Below are 22,348 nucleotides of genomic sequence, written 5' to 3' on the forward strand. Positions count from 1 at the left end.
TCCATTTTGATTTAACACTTCGGTCATTAAACGTCCCTGAAATATAGACTTTCTTCACGGTTCCTTTCATGACCACTGCGGCCACCAGAGGGCGCTGTGTTTCACTGAAGTGGACATTGGGCGTTCGGCAGAATGATTAAATGATGTAAAAAATTAAAAGTGAGCTTTTAAGAGCTCGCCTTTATTGACAAGATGCTCCTCTTTTTGGCCCCACCCCCTGACGCCTGATTGGCTGCTTGGGAGAAGGTGTGTACTGTGTATACGAGAAACACACTTCATGGAAAAGAGGCTACTCTTTTTTTTTCTCCGTCTTTTTTTAAATAAAATTGTAGTCACACCTTTTCTTTTGATAGTATTTCTCGTCACGTCATTATAGATTAAATTGCCTTTTTTTCCCCTCATTTTGTACATTTACATTGTATTAATGATGTTTCATTTGTTTACAAAGACAGTATTATGAAATACTTTGTCTTTCCTCTCTGTATACAGACATTAAGCTGATTTATGTGGTCTTTTCTCCGGGAAAGGACTTTGACGGTAGATTTTTATCTTGAGTTTATCATTAGAAAGTGTACACTTGCTTTTTTTTTCTACATATCATCAGTTCTGCATGGAGAGCCGAGGCCTGTGACCTTTGGGAAGCTTTTATAGCCGATTTGTAGACAAACATTAAAGTTTCAATGAAAATAAAAGCAGTTTTAAAGCTTTTAAATGTTACAAAATTTGCATTATTGTTACCGTTTGTTGCTCTTTTCTTCCAAAGCTGCAGAAAATCACCATCAACACCATCTTCTTTTGTATTTTCCTCTTCAGAACACAAATATTTTTGAAGGAAATATCACCATTACCTTTGGTACTTCCTCTCTGACTCCGTTCAGAGGTCACATGCAGCAAACTGCTTAATTTCTCTTTTCATTCATCAGATTTGTTTTTGGGCTCCAAAACCTGTGGGTCCAGAAGTTTTTATTACCGGGAGCGTCAAAACATGGCGAGAGACGCAAAGTGTACATATTGCAGAAGAATTGCAGGGGTTCGAATGATTAATACAAAGAATGAAAATAAAGAACGAGTGAAGCTTGACTTTTTGTGTCTTGCATTTTATTCAAACTCAAATTTTATTATAGATATTATCCATGAGACATGGCAGACACACACTTGTTTTTTTTTTTGTTTTGTTTTTTTACATTCAAATGAAATCCAGGGAAAAACTATTGGTGAGAAATGTTTGTGTACTTGTGAAACTGACTTTGTAGTTGTGTACCTGTAGTATTCTTTACTCTCCACAAATACAACACCACACTTACAAGTCACAGCTTCTTACTTACAGGAGCACAAGTCCTGTTTTACAAGTCACACGTTGTTTTCTTCAACTACAAGTCAAACATCAGCTGAGACGTCTGGTGGAAAACACCTGCGGTTCGCTCGATGGAGGAAGAAGGCGGGGCTTATCTGAGATCGACGGGTTTCCACAGCCAATCAGGAGAGAGGATTTTGTCTGTAGCTTTGTCTTGAAGCGCGGTAAAAAGTTCTCCCCGCTTGGAGTTAAAACGTTCATTCACAGCAACAGACACGTGTCGTCTTTTTAGCCACGATAATAAATTAACTCCGACGTGAAGTTGAACGTTTTTCACGTCCCGTTTCCGCGTCAAACCAGAGGAAAGCTCTTCTCTTCTGATTGGCTGCGGGAGAAAATCCTCTCTCCTGATTGGCTGTGAAACACGTCAATCTGGGATAAGCACCGCCTTTTACCACAGACGGTGAACCACAGGTGCTTTTTTCACCTTATATGTCATCGGAGCCGCAGGGAGGAGGATTAAGACCACTGGAGAAAAGAAAATGAAGAGGCTAAATAGATAGATAAATAAATAAAATTCTTCATGGCACTACAGAAAAAGTAGAAAATCAAAGTCGAGATTTTTTTTTTTTTTACGGAGAAACGTCGGTCCTTCCCGCATCTTTTTCCTATGGATGCGAAATCACATTAAATCACTTAATTCTCACTATAAAGGGTTGCTTATTGCTTATGGACATGTGATTTTACACAATATTTCCTTGATTAATATTAACACATTTAATAAGCAGTCTCATCGTGTCTCATTGTCCTCATACTTCTGAAGCATCTTCTCACCTTCATTAAACCTGCGATGCGTTTTGAAACAGTCACGTGCGCCGGCATGTCGATGGACGGACTTGTAAAAAAAAAAAAAAAAAAAAAAAATTCTCGACTTTGATTTTCAACTTTTTCTGGAGCGCATTAAGGTTTTTTTTTTTTTTTTTTTTTATAGCCTCCGAATATTGTATTTCTTCAGTGGCTCTAATACTCCTCGGTAGAGTCACACGATGTTTGATTTGTAGCTGAACAAAACAACGTGTGACTCGTGTGGAAGAAGTTCACCTCGATACAGGAGCACAAATATGATTTTCCACCAGATTTACTGCAACAATTAGAGGAAACAGCGTGACAGTTTGTTTTTTTCCAATCGGTGACTTGTAAAACAGGATTAAGACGCTGTGACTCGTAAGTGTGGTGTTTTATATCCAATTCTCCAGGTACACAACTACAGATTCAGTTTTACTAGTACACAAACATCTTTCACCAATAATACCTCCACAGCCCGCAGACTGAAACTTTAACTTTTCACCTTGTGTCCGACAATGTAGTTCCCCCTCCTCACCAGAAGAGGGCAGTATATAGAAATAAATATCACTGCAGTAGTTCAGCTTTACAAGTTTTTTTTTTTTTTTTTTACCTCATTTAGAATAAATATGGGAAAATATTCTCTGATTCCTTCATCTTTATTTCTTTAAGTAGTTTTTCCACTTCTCAATGCCCCCGAGTTTTTAAAATTATTTTCTTTTTTAGTGCATGTTCCGCATTTCAATCCTTTCATCAGAGGTTCCTGAAAATAAAAATGTGTGTTTGGATCTTTCTGCACGGAAAACAAAACCTTTCACTGTATTTGTCATTTAGATTTTCACGTCGAAAGACTGAAACCACTCTTGCAAGTTATATATGTTTATTTTGTCATGATAAAATAGAATAAAAATACATCATTACCGTCGATATACAAAAAAAAAAAATAATTATAGTTGTTTTTTTTTTACAATGCAGAAAATAAATAGATTAGTGCTGAAGAGGATTTGTTTCTGCGTGGAACTGGACAGTGACTGAAGTGTTCAGTCTTGTTTATCTTCATATGAGTGCGCCGGTTGTTTACTGCGACTTTGTTGTGTTTGTGTTTGTGTTTGCGGCCCTGCGGCCGGTGGCGGCCTGGACGACCTCCAGGACGCCGCCGCACGGCTGCAGGGGGTCGTATTCTGCAAAGACGTGGCAAACGTTCTCCATGCCGACCTCCACGCCTTTCGCCACGAAGCCAAACATCCTGCCGCACAACAACAACAACAATGTTACACCTCCTGCACAAACACAACACAAGCAAATTAGTTTTTTGTTTTTTTTTTGGAGTATCAAAAAGTATGAAGTGAAACTTACCTTGAAGAAAAATTGCAACCTTTCCTCCACCTGAGAGAAAAGAAAGAAAGGTGAGGATTTTTTTTTAAATAATATAATTGTAATAAAATCATGCTTAGGAACAGGAACAAGTGAAGATCGTATATATTGATAGAATGATGAGACATTCTGTCTGGTGAGCAGGAAGTGTGTGAAGTCATTGTGCAGGAGTTTTGTGAAATCAGAATAAATACAGTGTTCAGGTGGAGCAGGTGTAGCAGGTGTAGCAGACAGGAAGTGGTTGCTCCCCACCACTTCCTGTCTTCTACAGTCCCAGGAGGTGATTAACCACACTGAGCAGTGGTGACAGATGTTTTCAAATGTAAAACACGTGAAGATAAAACTTGTAATTACACCGTCAAATACATTCTGTGAAAACAATTGGAATGTAAAGGTGAAGAAGACAAATTCAGATTTAATAGAACCGGTGGGTTTTTACTGAGTTTTAACCCTTAAGAGGCTTCAGACGTGTGGTTTAGTTAAACTTTTTCACTAAACGTGACACCAGATTTCGTGAGCTTTTCTTAAAGGAGAATTTTCTCCCATTTATACATTTTATTGGATATTTTATTTGTGGTTTCACTGTTTCACACTTTACAAAAGGTTGTATTCTTGATCATTATTAAAACGGACATTAAAAGTGTTGCAGGACCAAAATAAAGTACTTTTTTTTTTATTTCCTTGGAAAGTTTCAAACTCTTTGAATGTTGCATTTTGGAGTTCAGAGCTCCTGATGAAGACAGATTTTACAGTTGTTTTTTAATTTTTGATTTCAGAGCGAAACAGATTTAATCTACGATCTGATGTATGGTCGTCAGATTAATCGACTTTTGAAATCTGTGCTTGAACTTTGATTATCGCTTGTCGGCGTTAAGAAAACACAGATTTTTATCGCCGGATTCCTCTGAACTAAATCTGAAATTACATTTAGTTGCACAAACCGTGTCTTTTCATGAAAATGGGACTTTGACGCTCTAAACCAGCGCTGCTCAATACGCCGATCGCAAAGGTCGTAATAGTAGATCGCAGGACATTAGAAAAAAATAGACGCCGGTGTAATGAAACTAATTTACCTTTCCAAATTACGAGTACAATCGAACGCAGCGTCAGATGATGGCGGAATTTTTCTGACCTTCAGGTCGACGCACACGCGCAAACGACGACGCTAAGTGTGGCGAAGCTAACAAGCTAGTCAAGCGAGTTACCGCTAATTTGAAGCCCCCCAAAAACGAGTGGGGGGGCCGGACCAAGTGAGAAGACGAAGACGTGTTACTTTGAGGAATGGGACGTGGAATCTTTTTTCACGATGTCGTTTTCGAAGTGTGTTTGTCTCGTCTGCCAGTCGACGTCTCAATACCAAAGATCAAAGTAACATCAAAGTAAACTCAGTTAATTACAATGTTCATAGTTAATTATGTCGTGTTGCACAATATTGGCTCATACGGTTTTGCAAGGTACATTATTATACATTGTACATATAAAAAATCCTCAATATATTTGAAAATAAATATATGTTTTGCATTTTTGTAGTGGGTGATCACTTTGACTTGGTCGTTTTATAAAGTAGCTCGCAGGCCGAGAAGGTGTGGCCCCCCCCCCGGTCTAAAACGTCGTCCGGCTGCTTTAAACACTCACAGCCGCCGGTCGGGATCTTCGCCGCCGTAGCTGAGCAGGTGCGCCGGGTAATGGCGCCTGAAGAAGAGTCTGCAAACAAACAGGTGGCGTTTTAAAAAAAAAAAAAAAAGAAAAAGAGAGAGAGAGAGAAAGAAAGAAAAAGAAAGTGCTGCAGGCGGAACCGCAGCCGGAGGGGAATGTCAGCGGCGGCGTCTCACTTCCTGTTGATGTCTGTGAGCGTGACTCCCTTCAGAGACGCCTTCAGGTTGACGATGGTCGGAGCGGCGCCGCCCGCGGCCTTCAGCAGGGTGGAGGACACCGCCCGCTGGACGGCGCAGGGGCCCGTCAGCGTCTCGGTGGGGACAGCGTCCAGGTACAGGAAGTTACAGGCTGGAGGCGAGACGCAGTTTAGTCTTTTTATTTATTTATTTATATTTATTGAGGTTTTTTTTGTTTCACAAGGCAAAATTACAACATCACAGTAGAAATACAGAAACTAATATTGCTTAATTAGCATCCATACAATTAAATATCAAGGTGCCTTAAGAACAAATAAAATTCCTTAAAGTACTTTTGAAAAATATAAGACGCAGTTTAGTTTGACGGCCAAGAGGAGCGGTTCTCCGTCAACGAGCTGGAGGGCGAGCGGAGAACCCATGGAGGTTCTCTAACGTTCTGATTAAATGATACAGTAAATAAACTTTTTTTTTTTTTTTTTAAATGTCCGTTTAACACATTTTGTCTTATCTAAGTAATAATAGTTATTTAAAATCACCATTACGGTTTCTTTACACTGACCTGCACGGACGTGAACATTTAAATCTTTATATCTTTATAGTGGAGAAACAAAATGTGCATGTTTACTAACACAACAGGCACTTTTCATATTTTTCAGTGACTTTAAGAAGAGAAATTTAGAGATACGGCAACATGTATTAATGAATAATTCTTTAATGTGTCATCAATATGGAGCCTTTATAGTAATATGAGGAAATATTGATGATTATAATGGAAGAGTGAAGTAGAAACACTGTTTTTTTTCCTTCTAATGTAACAATTCTAGCAGGAATTGTGACGTAAGATGAGTTTGAGAGGAGCTGATCGGTTGTATTCACCTGTTTTATTCTCCTCTGCAGCGGCGCTTCGACTCGCCTTGTCCTCCGATGATCCCTCGTCTGAAAACCACACAACATTCGTCTTTTTATTTTGTTTTGTTTTGTTTGTTTGCTTCTTCACGTTCATGTCTGGTTCCCTGCTTCAGGCCTGAGACCCGAGGGGAGGTGGAGGAGAGGTGGAGAGGAGGTGGAGGAGAGGTGGAGGAGAGGTGGAGAGGAGGTGGAGGAGAGGTGGAGGAGAGGTGGAGAGGAGGTGGAGGTGGAGGAGAGGTGGAGAGGAGGTGGAGGGGAGGTGGAGAGGAGGTGGAGGTGGAGGAGAGGTGGAGAGGAGGTGGAGGAGAGGTGGAGGAGAGGTGCAGAGGAGGTGGAGAGGAGGTGGAGGAGAGGTGGAGAGGAGGTGGAGGGAGGTGGAGGAGAGGTGGAGAGGAGGTGGAGGAGAGGTGGAGGAGAGGTGGAGAGGAGGTGGAGGTGGAGGAGAGGTGGAGAGGAGGTGGAGGAGAGGTGGAGAGGAGGTGGAGGTGGAGGAGAGGTGGAGAGGAGGTGGAGGAGAGGTGCAGAGGAGGTGGAGAGGAGGTGGAGGAGAGGTGGAGAGGAGGTGGAGGGAGGTGGAGGAGAGGTGGAGAGGAGGTGGAGGGGAGGTGGAGAGGAGGTGGAGGAGAGGTGGAGAGGAGGTGGAGGAGAGGTGGAGAGGAGGTGGAGAGGAGGTGGAGGAGAGGTGGAGGGAGGTGGAGGAGAGGTGGAGGGGAGGTGGAGGGAGGTGGAGGAGAGGTGGAGGGAGGTGGAGGAGAGGTGGAGGGAGGTGGAGGGGAGGTGGAGGAGAGGTGGAGGGAGGTGGAGGGTCGGCGGCTGACCTAGGGAGTGCAGCAGCAGCCTGCAGGGCAAGGCGTAGGGCGAGATGGTGTGTTGGTAGACCAGAGCAGAGAGACTCCCTGCAGAGGAATAAAAAGCCTTTTGAATATCAGAAGTCAGTCGAGTTTCATTTTGTGAGTTTGGAATGTAAATGATCGACTTTCATCTAATTTCCTGCTCGAGATCCGGCGTCAAACATGGGCCGGATCTGAAAGTCTAATTTCATCCTGCAAGACGGAGATATGAGGAATAAAACATGAAATAACAAAACCGTATGTTCTAGACCACAAGTGGCTCCTGAAAATTGAATTAAAAGTTTTATTTCGGACACAAATGGAATTATTGAAACATTAACAACTAAATGACATGAAAACACATCAAACAAAGAAACATGACAAGACTTTCTGTGAGTTCTGCTGGAACGAGGTGAGGTGAGGTGAGGTGAGGTGAGGAGGTGAGGTGAGGTGAGGAGAGGTGAGGAGGTGAGGTGAGGTGAGGAGAGGTGAGGAGGTGAGGTGAGGTGAGGTGAGATGAGGAGGTGAGGTGAGGTGAGGAGAGGTGAGGAGGTGAGGTGAGGTGAGGGTGAGGAGAGGTGAGGTGAGGGTGAGGAGAGGTGGTGAGGTGAGGAGGTGAGGTGAGGGTGAGGTGAGGTGAGGAGAAGTGAGGAGATGAGTTGAGGAGAGGTGAGGAGATGAGGTGAGGTGAGGTGAGGTGAGGGTGAGGAGGTGAGGTGAGGTGAAGTGAGGTGAGGTGAGGAGGTGAGGTGAGGTGAGGAGAGGTGAGGAGGTGAGGTGAGGAGAGGTGAGGAGGTGAGGTGAGGGTGAGGTGAGGAGATGAGGTGAGGTGAGGAGAGGTGAGGAGATGAGGTGAGGTGAGGTGAGGAGAGGTGAGGAGGTGAGGTGAGGAGAGGTGAGGAGGTGAGGTGAGGAGGTGAGGTGAGGTGAGGAGAGGTGAGGAGGTGAGGTGAGGAGAGGTGAGGAGGTGAGGTGAGGGTGAGGTGAGGAGATGAGGTGAGGTGAGGAGAGGTGAGGAGATGAGGTGAGGTGAGGTGAGGAGAGGTGAGGAGGTGAGGTGAGGAGAGGTGAGGAGGTGAGGTGAGGAGGTGAGGTGAGGTGAGGAGAGGTGAGGAGGTGAGGTGAGGGTGAGGTGAGGAGATGAGGTGAGGTGAGGTGAGGTGAGGTGAGGTGAGGTGTGAGGAGGTGAGGTGAGGTGAGGTGAGGTGAGGTGAGGTGTGCACCAGGCCTCTCGTCTTCACAGTTGAGTTATGAAATGAAAACTGCTTCATTAAACGTGAGTAAACATGGATCATCACTCGTCATTCATATTAAAGCACTTTCTGATGCTGGAGCGTCTCTTAGGGTGGGGGTGGGGGTGGAGGTGAGGTGGGGGTGGGGGTGGAGGTGAGGTGGGGGTGAGGTGGAGGTGAGGGACACACCCTGAGTTCTCAGACAGCCAGACATGAGTCAGCTCGTGTCGTCAACAAGACCCAGACGGAGGAATCACCAGAAAGACTCACCAAAATACGGCTCCTGAGACGATCCTTTGACACGGACGCCCTTCGGAGACGATTCGATGAGGAAGTGTCTGATGGCGTCTGAGCCGCTGTCTCCTGTTCCGACCAAACAACAAGGACGACCGTCAGCGAGGCGTCAGGCGGCGGCGCTAGGCAACACCTCAACACAAATACACATCCAGCAAACCCTGGAGTCAAACACAGAAAGACGGGAAGATTGCGCAACAGGAAGTGTGCGTCTCCACGAAAGTTTATTTTCCACGTGTTTTGCCAAAACAAAGCTGAGAAAAGGTCGGAACAAACGATATGAAAGATTAACCGATAAGAACCCAGCAGACGATATGAGAGAGAAGCCAGGATGGAGACTTCAGAGGTCCAATGGTTTTCCTTTGGAAGAGTTAATCTCTAACAAGTTCTTACTGGAAGGATCAAAGTGTAGGACGGCTGGAGGGAGTGTAGGACGGCTGGAGGGAGTGTAGGACGGCTGGAGGGAGTGTAGGACGGCTTCGACGTACTGAACCAGAATGTTTAGGGTGTTCAGACCCTCAGTTTCCTGGCGTTCAGGAACGGCAGCAGCTCACCTGGGTCACGGCTGCCGGTCGTCTCTGTTTGTTCCACTTTCATCACCAAGCCGAAGCTGCCTCTGAAGGAAGTGCTGTCCCTCACCACGAAGGCTCCGGCCTCTTTGTCCCTCACCAGGGCGTCCGCTGCAACGAGGGATCAAGAAAATCAACCTCAAGCAAGAGAAACGGCCGCCGGTGGTTTGGAGAGAACCGAACGGCAGGTCTGATGTCTCACCTTCTGCTCGGCTGATGTGTGGACGGAACCAAAACTTGGACGTGTCCATGACAAACTTCATGGACGGCTGGCTGCCGCTGAACCGGGCCTGGAACCCCGAGCCGCCAGGCGCCGGCTCGGTGCGGATCCAGTCCATCGCTGGTCCCGCCAGCTGAGCCTGCAGGTCCGGCCGCGGGGCGCCGTTGATGAGCAGGACGGGGATGTCGGACAGCGAGCCGGACGGGGACGAGGGCCACGCGCCGCAGCCTTTGCTGTCCCACTCCTGGAGACGTCCCCGCTTCACCAGCGGGGGCTTTTCTGGACTGTGTCTCGTTCTGGACTCGTCGGCGAAACAAGTGGCCGAGTTGTAGAGGAGGGAGTCTGGACTGTCACTGTCGAATCCTGCCAGAGAGAGAGAGCTGCACCGAGAGAGAGAGAGAGAGAGAGAGAGAGAGACCATGAGATAAAGTCCATCCACACCCCCCCCCCCCCCGGACCAAACCGGGCGTCTGGACCGACCACCAGGTGGCGCTCACCTGCCGAGGATGTAGCTGGTGTCTGAGCAGGTGGAGGTGGAGAGCAGCGACACCGTGCTGTTCCTGTTGGAGTGCGACGGGCGCAGGGGCCCCTGGGGGCCCTCGTTCCTCCGGCGGGGGGCGCTGCCCCAGGGCAGCGGGGGCAGCGAGCAGGTCGGGGAGCTGGAGAACACCAGCACCCCCTGCGGGCTGCAGCTGAGGCCGCCCTGCGACGGGATGGCGATGCTGGGAGACACGGCCCGTAGCGGCGCCGAGCGCGCGGAACTTCCCCGGGGAACCAGCGCACAGCGGCGGTCGTCTTCATCCCGGCAGGACGCGTCTGCATGCCGCGGGAACAAGAGCAGACGGTGGACGGCGTTTATTCCAGGAAATGTGCGAAGAAGGGGCCCGGCTGTACAAACACTGGCTTTGTGCTGCAGGTCGCTGCTCGCACTGTTTGTTTTATTGTTGTCTGGCAAAGTTTCCAGATCCTCCAGAGGAGTCTGAGCTTGTTCTCGTGGAACCGATCGCGAGTTTGCTTCATTTGAGTTTTTTGGGGATTTTGTGTTGAGCGCAGGTCTGATCTGGTACGTCTGCAGCGAGATCGTTCACCGGAGGGTGTGGTGATCGTCTGGGCTCAAATTCCAAATGAGCCAAAGTGGTGCGATTACTTCACCATATAAAAAAAAAAAAAAAAAGAAAGAATGAAAGGGAAAAAAAAAGAGGCGTTTGACGGTAAAATTCCACCGCCCGGGGTTACGTGTTATTCAATCGCTGAGCTGTGTCTCGATTCAGGTCGTGTTCACGCTTGTTCAGCGGATTCCTCCTGCCGCTTTCTGACACTTGTAATATTTGACCAAATAGTGTGACGAAGACAAACTCTGGATTGTGGCAATGTTCACAGTTACATCCTCAAGAGGTTTTAACCTCTTGAATTTGTCTGGAAAATCAGATCGCCTGACATTTTTCTTGATCTTAAAGTTTGTTGCGCCGTTTGTAAAACGAAAAGTAGGAATTGGATCAATGAAACGTCGTGATGGAAATGATTAGTTTGTAGAAAAGAGCAGGACGTTCATCAGTGAAGATCTTTCACAAGGGAATTTCTAACTGTGAGGATTAAAAGCAGGAACTCTGCTGTGAGGTTTCCGGGGATTACGCCCCGGAGCTCCAGGCTGGGATTGGAGGCGTCAGATTATGTAACAGAGGAGATTTTCAAAATTGGCTTCGTAAAGTAAAGAAACCCTCGAAGTGCACACTTTCTAGAAGCCTTGACACTGAAGATCAGATGTTCGTCATCCGGCCATTATCTGCCGCGGGAGTCCCAGCAGGGTTGCCCAGACTTCCCTCGCCCCAAACACTTCCTCCAGGTCTTCTGCTGGGACCTCAAGGCGTCCCCAGGCCAGCCGAGAGACATAGTCCCTCCAGCGTGTCCTGGGTCTGCCCTGAGGTCTCCTCCTGGAGGGACATGACTGGAACACCTCCCTGGGGAGGCGTCCATCCCAAACAGATGCCCGGGCCACTTCAGCTGGCTCCTCTGGTGATGGAGCTCCCCACCCTACCTCTGAGGGTACGCCCAGCTACCCTACGGGGGAAACTCATTTCAGCTGCCTGTATCCAGGATCCCGTTCTTTCGGTCATGACCCAAAGCTGAAGGGACAAAGATCGACCGGTAAATGAAGAGCCTCGTCTCTTGGCTCAGCTGCTCCTTCACCACGACGGACCGATACAACGACCGCATAACCGCAGACGCTGCACCGACCCGCCTGTCGATCTCACGCTTCACTGTCTGCCTGCGGCGTATTGCAGTACTGAAGGTGTGTGGGTTGTGGGTTCAGGTACCTGGCGGCGGGCTGATGCACGGCGGGCTGCTGTCTTCCTGGATGAGTTCAAAAGTGGGATCCAGTTCCAGGATGAGCCGGTTGAGGTTGTCCAGGGAAATCTCCAGATCCCCTGCATCGCGGGAACAGCCGCTGGGACCTTCGCCGACGGCGTCCGGCGCCGAGTCGATGCGGATGGTCTGGCCCACCCGCAGGACGTGACTGGGTATCATCGGGGACATGCCGCTGGCTGTCGGCATCATGTTAGGAGATCTGGCCGTCTTGTGGAGCTACAAGGACCGAAGGACAGCAGACGGACCAGACCAGTTTCAATGTTTCTGCTTCTTCACCCGTTAAAAAAACCACCAATACAAAAAACCAATACTCATCACGGGTTACTTTTGTTGGACGGGCTGTCTCTCTCTCTGCATTAGCATTAGCATTAGCATTAGTCTGTGTCCACGGTGGCTGCCATTAGCATTAGTCATTAGCTCCCCACTGCAAATTAATGCGACCTCGTGCAGATCATTAACGTTGGTCTACCTGAGGAAGACCATTTTGCAAGAGTTACTTTATCAGCTAGAGTATCTAGACTCTTTTTATTTTTTCAAATTTGAATAACCTTCAGCTAATTATTTTACGAGTATTTTATTTTATCTTGATGGTCGTCAAATGTTGCTTTGTTCACTCCTCTAATGGGATGTTTAAAAAAAAAAAAAAAACATAGTTTATGCATTAAAACCCTTTTCTTTCTTTAAAGTATGAACATTCTTTACATTCCTTTGTCTGATGGCTTTGCTCATTTTTATATCTCTTCTTCCTTTTGAGACACTTGGAGCCTCTTGTGCCACATTTATCATTCAGTGATTCCTGATGTTACTCTCCAGTCGGGTTAGGGTTAGGGTAGGGTTAGTGTTAGGGTTAGGTTTAGGTTTAGGTTTAGGTTAAGGTTTAGGGTTACCCTAACCCGTCAGTGTGTCTGTGTTTCCCAATCCCTGCAGGAAGCAGCCCAGTCACTCCAAAGGGAGTTCCCTGTGCTGATATCAGCATGAATGGAGCAGTAAGGCTCTGACTCCCAGACCAGGTGTGGCAGCTGGCTGAGTCACGCAGGTAACTGGCTGTTACTCTGACGACTGCAGTGTTTTCCTACAACAGCACTTCCACTGTTCACACATTCTTGCAGTATTTAAGATCTCCTGATGTCGCCCCTCATCGGTATCATGAGTCTCCGAGTTGAAGCAGCTTCTCAAACAGCGTTGCAAAGTCTCGTTTGTCTATTTGAAGCAGCTCCTGCTGTTTATGCAAAGAGCTTCCAAACTCGTAAAAAGTAGCGTCAGTCGCTGACACAGTCAGTAAAATGCATAAAGGCAGAAATAAAATAACACCTTACCTTGTAGTTGTTGTGCTGCTGTGAAGTCGTGTTCATTCCTCAGCCTCTGCACTGCTTCCCCTCTTACCTGCCGCATGTTTTTATTGATAGACTCCCAACCCTTTTCCCAGTGAGCCAATCAGAGGCCGGGATTACATATCCCTCGGCTGATGACTTTATCCTGACGGTAAAAAGTGTGGGTTGTTCAGGAGTTCTTTTGAAAACAGTCACTCCCTTCCCATCACTCTGTTCACCGTCACAGCTCAGTCCGGACCGTCAGACCCACCATGGTTCAGTTCAGAATAATGTCGCCGCCCAGCAAAGTCCTCAGACCTTCCTTTGTTGTGCCTGCAGGGTCACTTTTTCCTCGCGGGAGGAAGTCACAGGGTTTCTTTCCTCCTGCATGCGAAGAGGTAAAGAAGATGGACGGACGAACATCTCGGGGATTAAATGTCTTCATCTCGACTGTCCCTCTGGGAACTTTGATCAAAGTGCTTTAAAGTCCAGCTTCTGTCAAAGTGGTGGTGTAAAGTGGAAGAGGACACACTGTCCTGTCGGTAACAGTTCGTCCTGATTCAGTTGGACTCGTTCCGGGAAATGTGACTTTCTTTTTATTTTAACTTGAGGTCTGAGGTCACTGATTAGCAAAAACTCCTTTATAGTCTCATTTCCACTGAGTGGGGTTTAACAAAATGGGGTTTCTAATTTTAGTAACTAAACTTCTGGCTCTGCCTCCCCATTTGCTTGACTCTTCCTCACATCTTTTAAAACTCCTATAAAACTTTTATAGACATAGTTTGTGGGAGGATATAGACTCAAACATCTAATTGGTGGATTCATTGACCAACAGCCAGCAGGACGTCGTCACAGCAGACCTCAGTGGTCGCCGGCTCCAAACTCAACTGGACTTCTGATTTTAAGGGTATTTTCCACAATAAGGCTCCTGTGGAGCTAAAAATACACGAGGAAGCAGAAAGAGAAGAGTTCCCATGACCTCACGCCATCTAAACGACGTCCAGATCTGAGAGGATATTTGCACTGATGACCAAGTTTTCTGGATAAAATTCAGCTAAAAGGCTAAGAAGAAAGTTTAGGTTCTGGAAAGTTGATTGATTCAATCTGAGATTAAAGGACCAAACGTACTTTCCGCATCTGTCCAGGTGACATAGATATAGATACCTAGTTTTACGTAGAGAACGTCCGAGTCGGCTTTTCCAGTAAGTTGGTAGTGGAATACTATTGGTTGGTTTGCGAATCGGAGGCGGGACTTAGCCAAAGTTCAATTACAGCTTAAAGTCTACATTATTTTTAATACCAGGAATTACAAACTTTGCTTTACAAACATAAATCAACCAAAAATATCCCATGAGACAAAATACATCTCACCTTGTAATGTTTATATTGTTTTATTCAGACATTTACAATATCGTCTCTTTACCGCGCTTCATACGACACTCTACGAAAATCTGTGTAGAAGCAGCTCGGTGTAAACTTCAACGTTGTCTTTTGTTTTGTTTTTAATTTAACAAGTAAATTCAGAAAAATAGGCGAGCAACATCCTCATCTTCAGGTAAGCGAGTTTGCGTCAAAGCTCCAAAGTACTGGCTCCCCCTGGAGGTCAAAATACATTCAAATACATTCACAGATGTTCTAATACTAGAGGACAGTTACTGTGTAAAAACAACATAAAGTCTCTTTTACAAACTTCAGGCTTCTCGGCATCAGAGCCAGAAAATGAACATTTGACTATTTACATGAATCATCTTGTCTTACTGGACACCGGCGCTGGTCGGCCATAACTTTATGACCACTCAGAGGCCAAGTGAAGGATTTTCTCGACATCATAGCTTCCGTGAATATTTTGACAAAATTTGATGTTAGAAGCACAAAAAATAATAAAAGTGTCCCGAGGAGCGTTCGGGACTCGAAGGTAGGTGGTCTTTATGTTTTGGTTGATCGGTGTATCGTCGGTCCACTGCGAGGTCTGCAGGGCCGGAGGTGCCGTCCTCGGTGGTCTAAGGTGAGAATGTGGTGGTGGTCTCGGTCTCGGTGGCTCCTGAGCTCCTCCGGCCGCACGTGTACCTGAAGAACCTCTCCTGGCTCATGCAGCCAAAGTCTTTCAGCAGCTTCAGGAGGTCGTGGCGAAACTTGACGCCGATGAACGCGTAGACGAAGGGGTTCAGGCAGCACCTGAGGAAGGCTACGCTCTGCGTGACGTCGGTGGCGTAGATGAGCCCGTTGTCGTAGCTGCAGCTGTTGGTCCCGCCCTGCGCCGTCACCACGGTGTTCCAGAAGAGCACCAGGTTGTACGGCACCTGGCAGAGCAGGAACACCGCCACCACCGCCAGGATCACCCTGATGGCCTTGTTCCGCTCCAGGTTGCGAGCCTGATAGAGCGTCTGGACGATGCTGCTGTAGCAAAAGGCCATGACCAGGAGCGGCAGCAGGAAGGCGAAGACGATCTGGCTCATGTGGACGCCGATGCGCAGCCTGTCGAAGTGGCTGGAGAACGGGGAGCAGGTGTTGTTGGTGATGTCGGTGTACACCATCTCCGGTATGGAGAAGACCAGCGCCGCCACCCAGATGACGGCGGTGGACACTTTGCTGATGAGCACGGCTCGCGAGCGGTTGCGGTGGGCGGACACGGCCTTGGCGATGGCGAAGTAGCGGTCCACGCTGATGGAGGAGAGGAGGAACATGTTGCTGTAGAAGCTGACCTTGTACACGGTGTAGATGGCCTTGCACAGCGGCAGACCCAGGACCCACTGCGCCATGGAGCTGGCCGCCCAGAACGGCAGCGACAGGGCGAAGAGCAGGTCGGCGAAGGACAAGTTGAGCAGGTACACGTCCGTCATGGTCTTCAGGCGCCTGAAGTAGAAGACGGTGACGATGACCAGCAGGTTCCCCGTCAGGCCCAGGAAGCAGACGACGGAGTAGAAACCGGGCATGAACCAGAGGCGGAACTGAAGGTTGGCGTCCTTTGAGCACACCGTGGGAAAGTCGCTGTAATCCAGACTGGGGAAGGCGCCGGCGTCCCAGTAGTCTGAGGTGGAGGCGTTCTCTCCATCGTCACACGAGCAGAGCTGGAACCAGAGGCAGAGTCAGTCTTTTTACTCGTTATGTTCCTTCAAAGGGTAGAACTGTCCTCGGTGACTGAACTCCACGCAAACGAAGGAGGTTCAGTGGTCAATGTGGTCTTTCTTCACACTTCCGATCAGCAGACACACAGTCAGACTGGTCATCATTCCCTGGGAAGATCCTCCATCATCTCTCATGTTCAGGCTTCAGTTTGAACCGAAGGTGAAGTCGAAGGTTCTTCAGCTACAACCTTCACTTCACCTTCCTGTGGTACAAACTAACTATGACTCATAATATCGTAACACAATTTATTTGAAAGTGCCTTTCAGGAGGTGGATGGAGGAGGATCAGGGAGTAATCCTGACTCTGATAGTATCCTAGTAACAGTAATCCTGACTGATAGAGGGTGGAGTTACTCTCTGAGGTGATGTGGTTAGATGGAGGAGGTTTATTGAAGTTGTAGTGTGGAGCAGTGAAGCCCCGCCCCCTTAACCACTTCCTCCAGAAGAAGTGTATCACGAGCAGTAAGAAGTTATTTAACCCTTTGTGGGTCAAAATGTTTCTCCAACACTTGATATCTGTGACCCGGAATATTTCAGTACATTTGTGGAGGAAAGTGGCTGCACGCCTTATTATTGTCGCTAAACTATTTGTCACTGCGTGTAGAGAGTATCCGTCTGTATTTCACTCCGTCTGTCCAAAGTCAGACCGTCAATGTCTCGAAGAATTTGTCCAGGTGAACCTGAAGCTGCAAAAGTCGTCTCGTAATTTGTCCGTCTTTAATTTGGTATTTAAATATGTGAAACATCTGCTCACCTGTTTTACATATTATAATATGTTATAATAAGATTTCTCAATGCATACAAAGATATTTGTAATTGAAAAGTCTGTTTCCAGCTTCAGATGCTGAAAATACATACAAATCACCAGTTATGAGTCGAGCTGCTTCGACATTTTTATGTTCATAATTTTTTTTATCATTTTGTTTTTAATACGTTTTATAAGGTCTCTAATTTTAATCAACTTGTGTTAGATCATTTTTAAATATTCTCAGTACCACAGTCACTTGGAGATATTTTAATTGTTGTTTGGGATTTAAATGAGCATCAAAACTTTTCTCTCAAAATGATAAGAAAGAAATGATTTTAGGCCAAAAGTTTAGTTATCACATACTTAAATTTTTTCCTACTTACTTCTATCTTATTTAGAAATAACAAAATGCCAACGTTCAGTTCAGGTTTGCGCCCTTGAGGTGAGGCAGGGTACTGCCTCACCTGGATTTCAGCCACCAATACTCACATTCTCACATTTTTACTTCATAAAATGTCAAAATGTGTAGAGTCATACTGAAAATACAAATCAGTGAAAAATATTATTTATTTATTGTGCTTTATTTAATTTTTTGCTATCGTGATGGCATGATGTTATTTATGGATAATGAGCTATAAAGAGAAAACAAAGTTAACATGTTTTTATCATATTTATTTCTGAGGATTAAATGAATTAAGCAGAAAACAAAGCAGCAGAGGTGGAGGAGCTGTTCTTCCAGAAACGAGGCGACATTGAAGAGTTGAGCAGAAGAACTTCTTACCTGCAGAAGAATGAAGAAGACGAGAGTCGGCAGGAAGTGGACAAGATCTGGAACCAAAATAAAACATAAACACCACAAGCGTAATGAACATTCAAGGTTCAGTGCTTTTATTTAGAGACGTGTTGACTTTTCTTTTTATCTTTTCATCTTTTTTCTTTCATCTTTTTAATTTTTTGCACAGAGAAGAAATTCAAACATCCAAACACGTTCACATCTAAAGAGGCTTTCCTGGAGTGTGATGAAGTAATGAATGAAAATGAAGTTTTAAAACTCCTCCGTTGCAGTTTTCTGACTGGAAGAACCAGAACGTTCTGGTGGAATTCAGAAGAAGTGGTTCCAGAGGAACATGAGGAAGTAGTGACAGTAGAAGTACTGACAGTAGAAGTACTGACAGTAGAAGAAGTACTGACAGTAGAAGAAGTACTGACAGTAGAAGAAGTAGTGACAGTAGAAGTACTGACAGTAGACGTAGTGACAGTAGAAGTACTGACAGTAGAAGTAGAGATAGTAGAAGTAGTGACAGTAGAAGTAGAGATAGTAGAAGTAGTGACAGTAGAAGTACTGACAGTAGAAGTAGAGATAGTAGAAGTAGTGACAGTAGAAGTACTGACAGTAGAAGTAGAGAAAGTAGAAGTAGTGACAGTAGATGTACTGACAGTAGAAGTAGTGACAGTAGAAGTAGAGACAGTAGAAGTAGTGACAGTAGAAGTACTGACAGTAGAAGTAGAGAAAGTAGAAGTAGTGACAGTAGATGTACTGACAGTAGAAGTAGAGACAGTAGAAGTAGTGACAGTAGAAGTACTGACAGTAGAAGTAATGACAGTAGAAGTAGAGACAGTAGAAGTAGTGACAGTAGAAGTAGTGACAGTAGAAGCAGAGACAGTAGAAGTAGTGACAGTAGAAGTAGTGACAGTAGAAGTAGTGACAGTAGAAGCAGAGACAGTAGAAGTAGTGACAGTAGAAGTAGTGACAGTAGACGTAGTGACAGTAGAAGTACTGACAGTAGAAGTAGAGACAGTAGAAGTAGTACTGACAGTAGAAGAAGTAGTGACAGTAGAAGTAGAGACAGTAGAAGTAGTGACAGTAGATGTACTGACAGTAGAAGTAGTGACAGTAGAAGTAGAGACAGTAGAAGTAGTGACAGTAGAAGTACTGACAGTAGAAGAAGTACTGACAGTAGAAGAAGTACTGACAGTAGAAGAAGTAGTGACAGTAGAAGTACTGACAGTAGACGTAGTGACAGTAGAAGTACTGACAGTAGAAGTAGAGATAGTAGAAGTAGTGACAGTAGAAGTACTGACAGTAGAAGTAGAGATAGTAGAAGTAGTGACAGTAGAAGTACTGACAGTAGAAGCAGAGACAGTAGAAGTAGTGACAGTAGAAGTAGTGACAGTAGAAGTAATGACAGTAGAAGTAGTGACAGTAGAAGTAGTGACAGTAGAAGCAGAGACAGTAGAAGTAGTGACAGTAGAAGTAGTGACAGTAGACGTAGTGACAGTAGAAGTACTGACAGTAGAAGTAGAGACAGTAGAAGTAGTACTGACAGTAGAAGAAGTAGTGACAGTAGAAGTAGAGACAGTAGAAGTAGTGACAGTAGAAGTAGTGACAGTAGAAGTAATGACAGTAGAAGTAGAGACAGTAGAAGTAGTGACAGTAGAAGTAGTGACAGTAGAAGTAATGACAGTAGAAGTAGTGACAGTAGAAGTAATGACAGTAGAAGTAGTGACAGTAGAAGTAGAGAGAGTAGAAGTACTGACAGTAGAAGTAGTGACAGCAGAAGTACTCACCGCTGACAGGCATCATGGTGACTGAGGACTCCACCCAGAACTCGTCTCTTCACTCTGACGGAAAGAAAAAAACAAAACCTCCTTCTTCCCACCTGAAGCTTCAAACACCAGACGAGATTAAGAACGTCGAACTGTAGCAGTGGATTATTTTCTAAAACTTCATCCACAACGTTTGTGAAACAATAACTGTCCTTCATAATGTGCTGCCAAAGAAGTACTACTGTAACTCAATCACCGTTTATTATTTATATATTTATTTAGTATATATTTATATATACATTTAGTTAGATTATGTGTGTTTTACCAAATGAATATTTTATTCTACGGAGGTTTAATTATGGTCGGGTTTTGTAATGAAGTAAATGTGTATTTAAATTAAATGAATTTTGCATAATGAACGTTGAAATATATTTTTGTAAACTGGGTGATTCTAAAATGAAATCTTTGTTTCGCTTTTAGTTTCACAGTGGCGATTTTAATAAAGGACAAGTTGCATCAGTCGAATACGTCTGATTTGTTCAAGCGGGCGGGGGGGGGGGGGCAGCTACAACTACGATGGTGGAGTAGTGGGGGAAGATGCTCCATAATCTGATGTTAGAGGGGGAAGATGCTCTAGAATCTGATGTTGGAGGGGGAAGATGCTTTATAATCTGATGTTGGAAGGGGAAGATGCTCTATAATCTGATTATAGAGGGGGGCGATGCTCTATAATCTGATGTTAACGGGGGAAGATGCTCTAGAATCTGATGTTGGAGTGGGAAGATGCTCTATAATCTGATGTTGGAGGAGGAAGATGCTCTATAATCTGATGTTAGATGAGGAAGATGCTCTAGAATCTGATGTTGGAGGGGGAAGATGCTTTGTAATCTGATGTTGGAGGAGGAAGATGCTCTATAATCTGATGTTAGAGGAGGAAGATGCTCTAGAATCTGATGTTGGAGGGGGAATATGCTCTATAATCTGATGTTGGATGGGGGAGATGCTCTATAATCTGATAATAGATTGGGCGATGCTCTATAATCTGATGTTAAAGGGGGAAGATGCTCTAGAATCTGATGTTGGAGGGGGAGATGCTCTATAATCTGATGTTGGATGGGGGAGATGCTCTATAATCTGGTAATAGAGGGGGCGATGCTCTATAATCTGATGTTAAAGGGGGACGATGCTCTAGAATCTGATGTTGGAGGGGGAGATGCTCTATAATCTGATGTTGGAGGAGGAAGATGCTCTATAATCTGATGTTAGATGAGGAAGATGCTCTAGAATCTGATGTTGGAGGGGGAAGATGCTTTATAATCTGATGTTGGAGGAGGAAGATGCTCTATAATCTGATGTTAGAGGAGGAAGATGCTCTGGAATCTGATGTTGGAGGGGGAAGATGCTCTATAATCTGATGTTGGATGGGGGAGATGCTCTATAATCTGATAATAGAGGGGGCGGTGCTCTATAATCTGATGTTAAAGGGGGAAGATGCTCTAGAATCTGATGTTGGAGGGGGAGATGCTCTATAATCTGATGTTGGAGGAGGAAGATGCTCAATAATCTGATGTTAGAGGAGGAAGATGCTCTATAATCTGATGTTGGAGGAGGAAGATGCTCTATAATCTGATGTTAGAGGAGGAAGATGCTCTATAATCTGAGTTTGTAATCACTTGTTACACTCTGGTTGCTGAGTTAATCTGAGGTAATCTAGTGTGACTGAAGTCATTTCAGGGAAGCAGCAGAGTGAAACCGCGTGACTAGAGTTCACTTTCATTATGACGTTCAGCGAAACGTGAATGTTTGAAGTAGAAGAGAGAATCAAAGAGTTTCCTCCAGGGATTAGGAGAATGTGTGCCCCTCGTTTCCGTCAGATTAGCAGAACCGCTGCTTCCCTCCTGCACACCTGCGTCTGCGGTTGTGGTTTCAAACTCTCACTGCAGCAGCGCCACCGTAGGCAGAGACTCTGCACGTTTCCTACTGACGACGAAGCACGACTCCATGTTGACCAGGAACCGTTGAGCAGCGCGGTGCCACACGACCCTTCACCAGGAGGAGAACCTCCTCCAGCTCTAGAACATCCGCAAGCTCTAGAACCTCCTGCAACTCTAGAACCTCCTGCAGCTCTGGAACCTCCTGCAACTCTTGAACCTCCTGCAGCTCTGGAACCTCCTGCAGCTCTAGAACCCCCTGCAACTCTTGAACCTCCTGCAGCTCTGGAACCTCCTGCAGCTCTGGAACCTCCTGCAGCTCTAGAACATCCTGCAGCTCTAGAACCTCCTGCAGCTGTAGAACCTCCTGCAACTCTAGAACCTCCTGCAGCTCTGGAACCTCCGGCAGCTCTAGAACCTCCTACAGCTCTAGAACCTCTGCAGCTCTGGAACCTCCTTCAACTCTAAAAACCTCCTGCAGCTCTGGAACCTCCTGCAGCTCTAGAACATCCTGCAGCTCTAGAACCTCCTGCAGCTGTAGAACCTCCTGCAACTCTAGAACCTCCTGCAGCTCTGGAACCTCCGGCAGCTCTAGAACCTCCTACAGCTCTAGAACCTCTGCAGCTCTGGAACCTCCTTCAACTCTAAAAACCTCCTGCAGCTCTAGAACCTCCTGCAGCTCTGGAATCTCCTGTACAGGACGACTCCTGAGTCCACTGTACTAAACAACAGCTAGTATTGAGGAACAATGCATGCTGGGAGAGTCCAGGCCTACAGACAGTCAGTTGCCCTGGTTGAACTGCAGGGGGCGCCATTGCGGAAAACTCCTGAAACAAACTGAACTGAGACACTTTTTATTTTTATTTTTTTTTCAGGGTAGAAAAGTTTATTGGTATAAATAT

At 45.7% G+C, this 22,348-nt stretch overlaps 2 protein-coding genes across 2 annotated transcripts; both read right to left on the bottom strand.

Annotated features, from left to right (window-relative positions):
* Nucleotides 1-3,064: 3,064 nt before the first annotated feature.
* On the bottom strand, nt 3,065-11,978 carry LOC308149137 (tensin-4-like). The gene is made up of 11 exons (XM_080520807.1): nt 11,734-11,978; nt 9,916-10,234; nt 9,401-9,798; nt 9,184-9,309; nt 8,606-8,698; nt 7,092-7,169; nt 6,241-6,300; nt 5,344-5,515; nt 5,147-5,215; nt 3,494-3,523; nt 3,065-3,383 (listed from the first exon to the last, which is right to left on the bottom strand). Exons 1-11 carry the CDS (start codon nt 11,972-11,974, stop codon nt 3,215-3,217), a joined length of 1,755 nt encoding a protein of 584 aa, XP_080376933.1. The 5' UTR covers nt 11,975-11,978; the 3' UTR covers nt 3,065-3,214.
* A 2,658-nt stretch (nt 11,979-14,636) lies between these two features.
* Nucleotides 14,637-16,322, bottom strand: ccr7 (chemokine (C-C motif) receptor 7; the record flags this gene model as incomplete). Its single annotated transcript, XM_080520852.1, has 2 exons — nt 14,637-16,163; nt 16,287-16,322. The coding sequence occupies 2 exons, from the start codon at nt 16,320-16,322 to the stop codon at nt 15,096-15,098; spliced, it is 1,104 nt and encodes a 367-aa protein (XP_080376978.1). The 3' UTR covers nt 14,637-15,095.
* Between the last annotated feature and the right edge of the window lie 6,026 nt (nt 16,323-22,348).

This window comes from Blennius ocellaris (genome assembly GCF_963422515.1).
Source record: "Blennius ocellaris genome assembly, chromosome: 3".
Taxonomy (NCBI): domain Eukaryota; kingdom Metazoa; phylum Chordata; class Actinopteri; order Blenniiformes; family Blenniidae; genus Blennius; species Blennius ocellaris.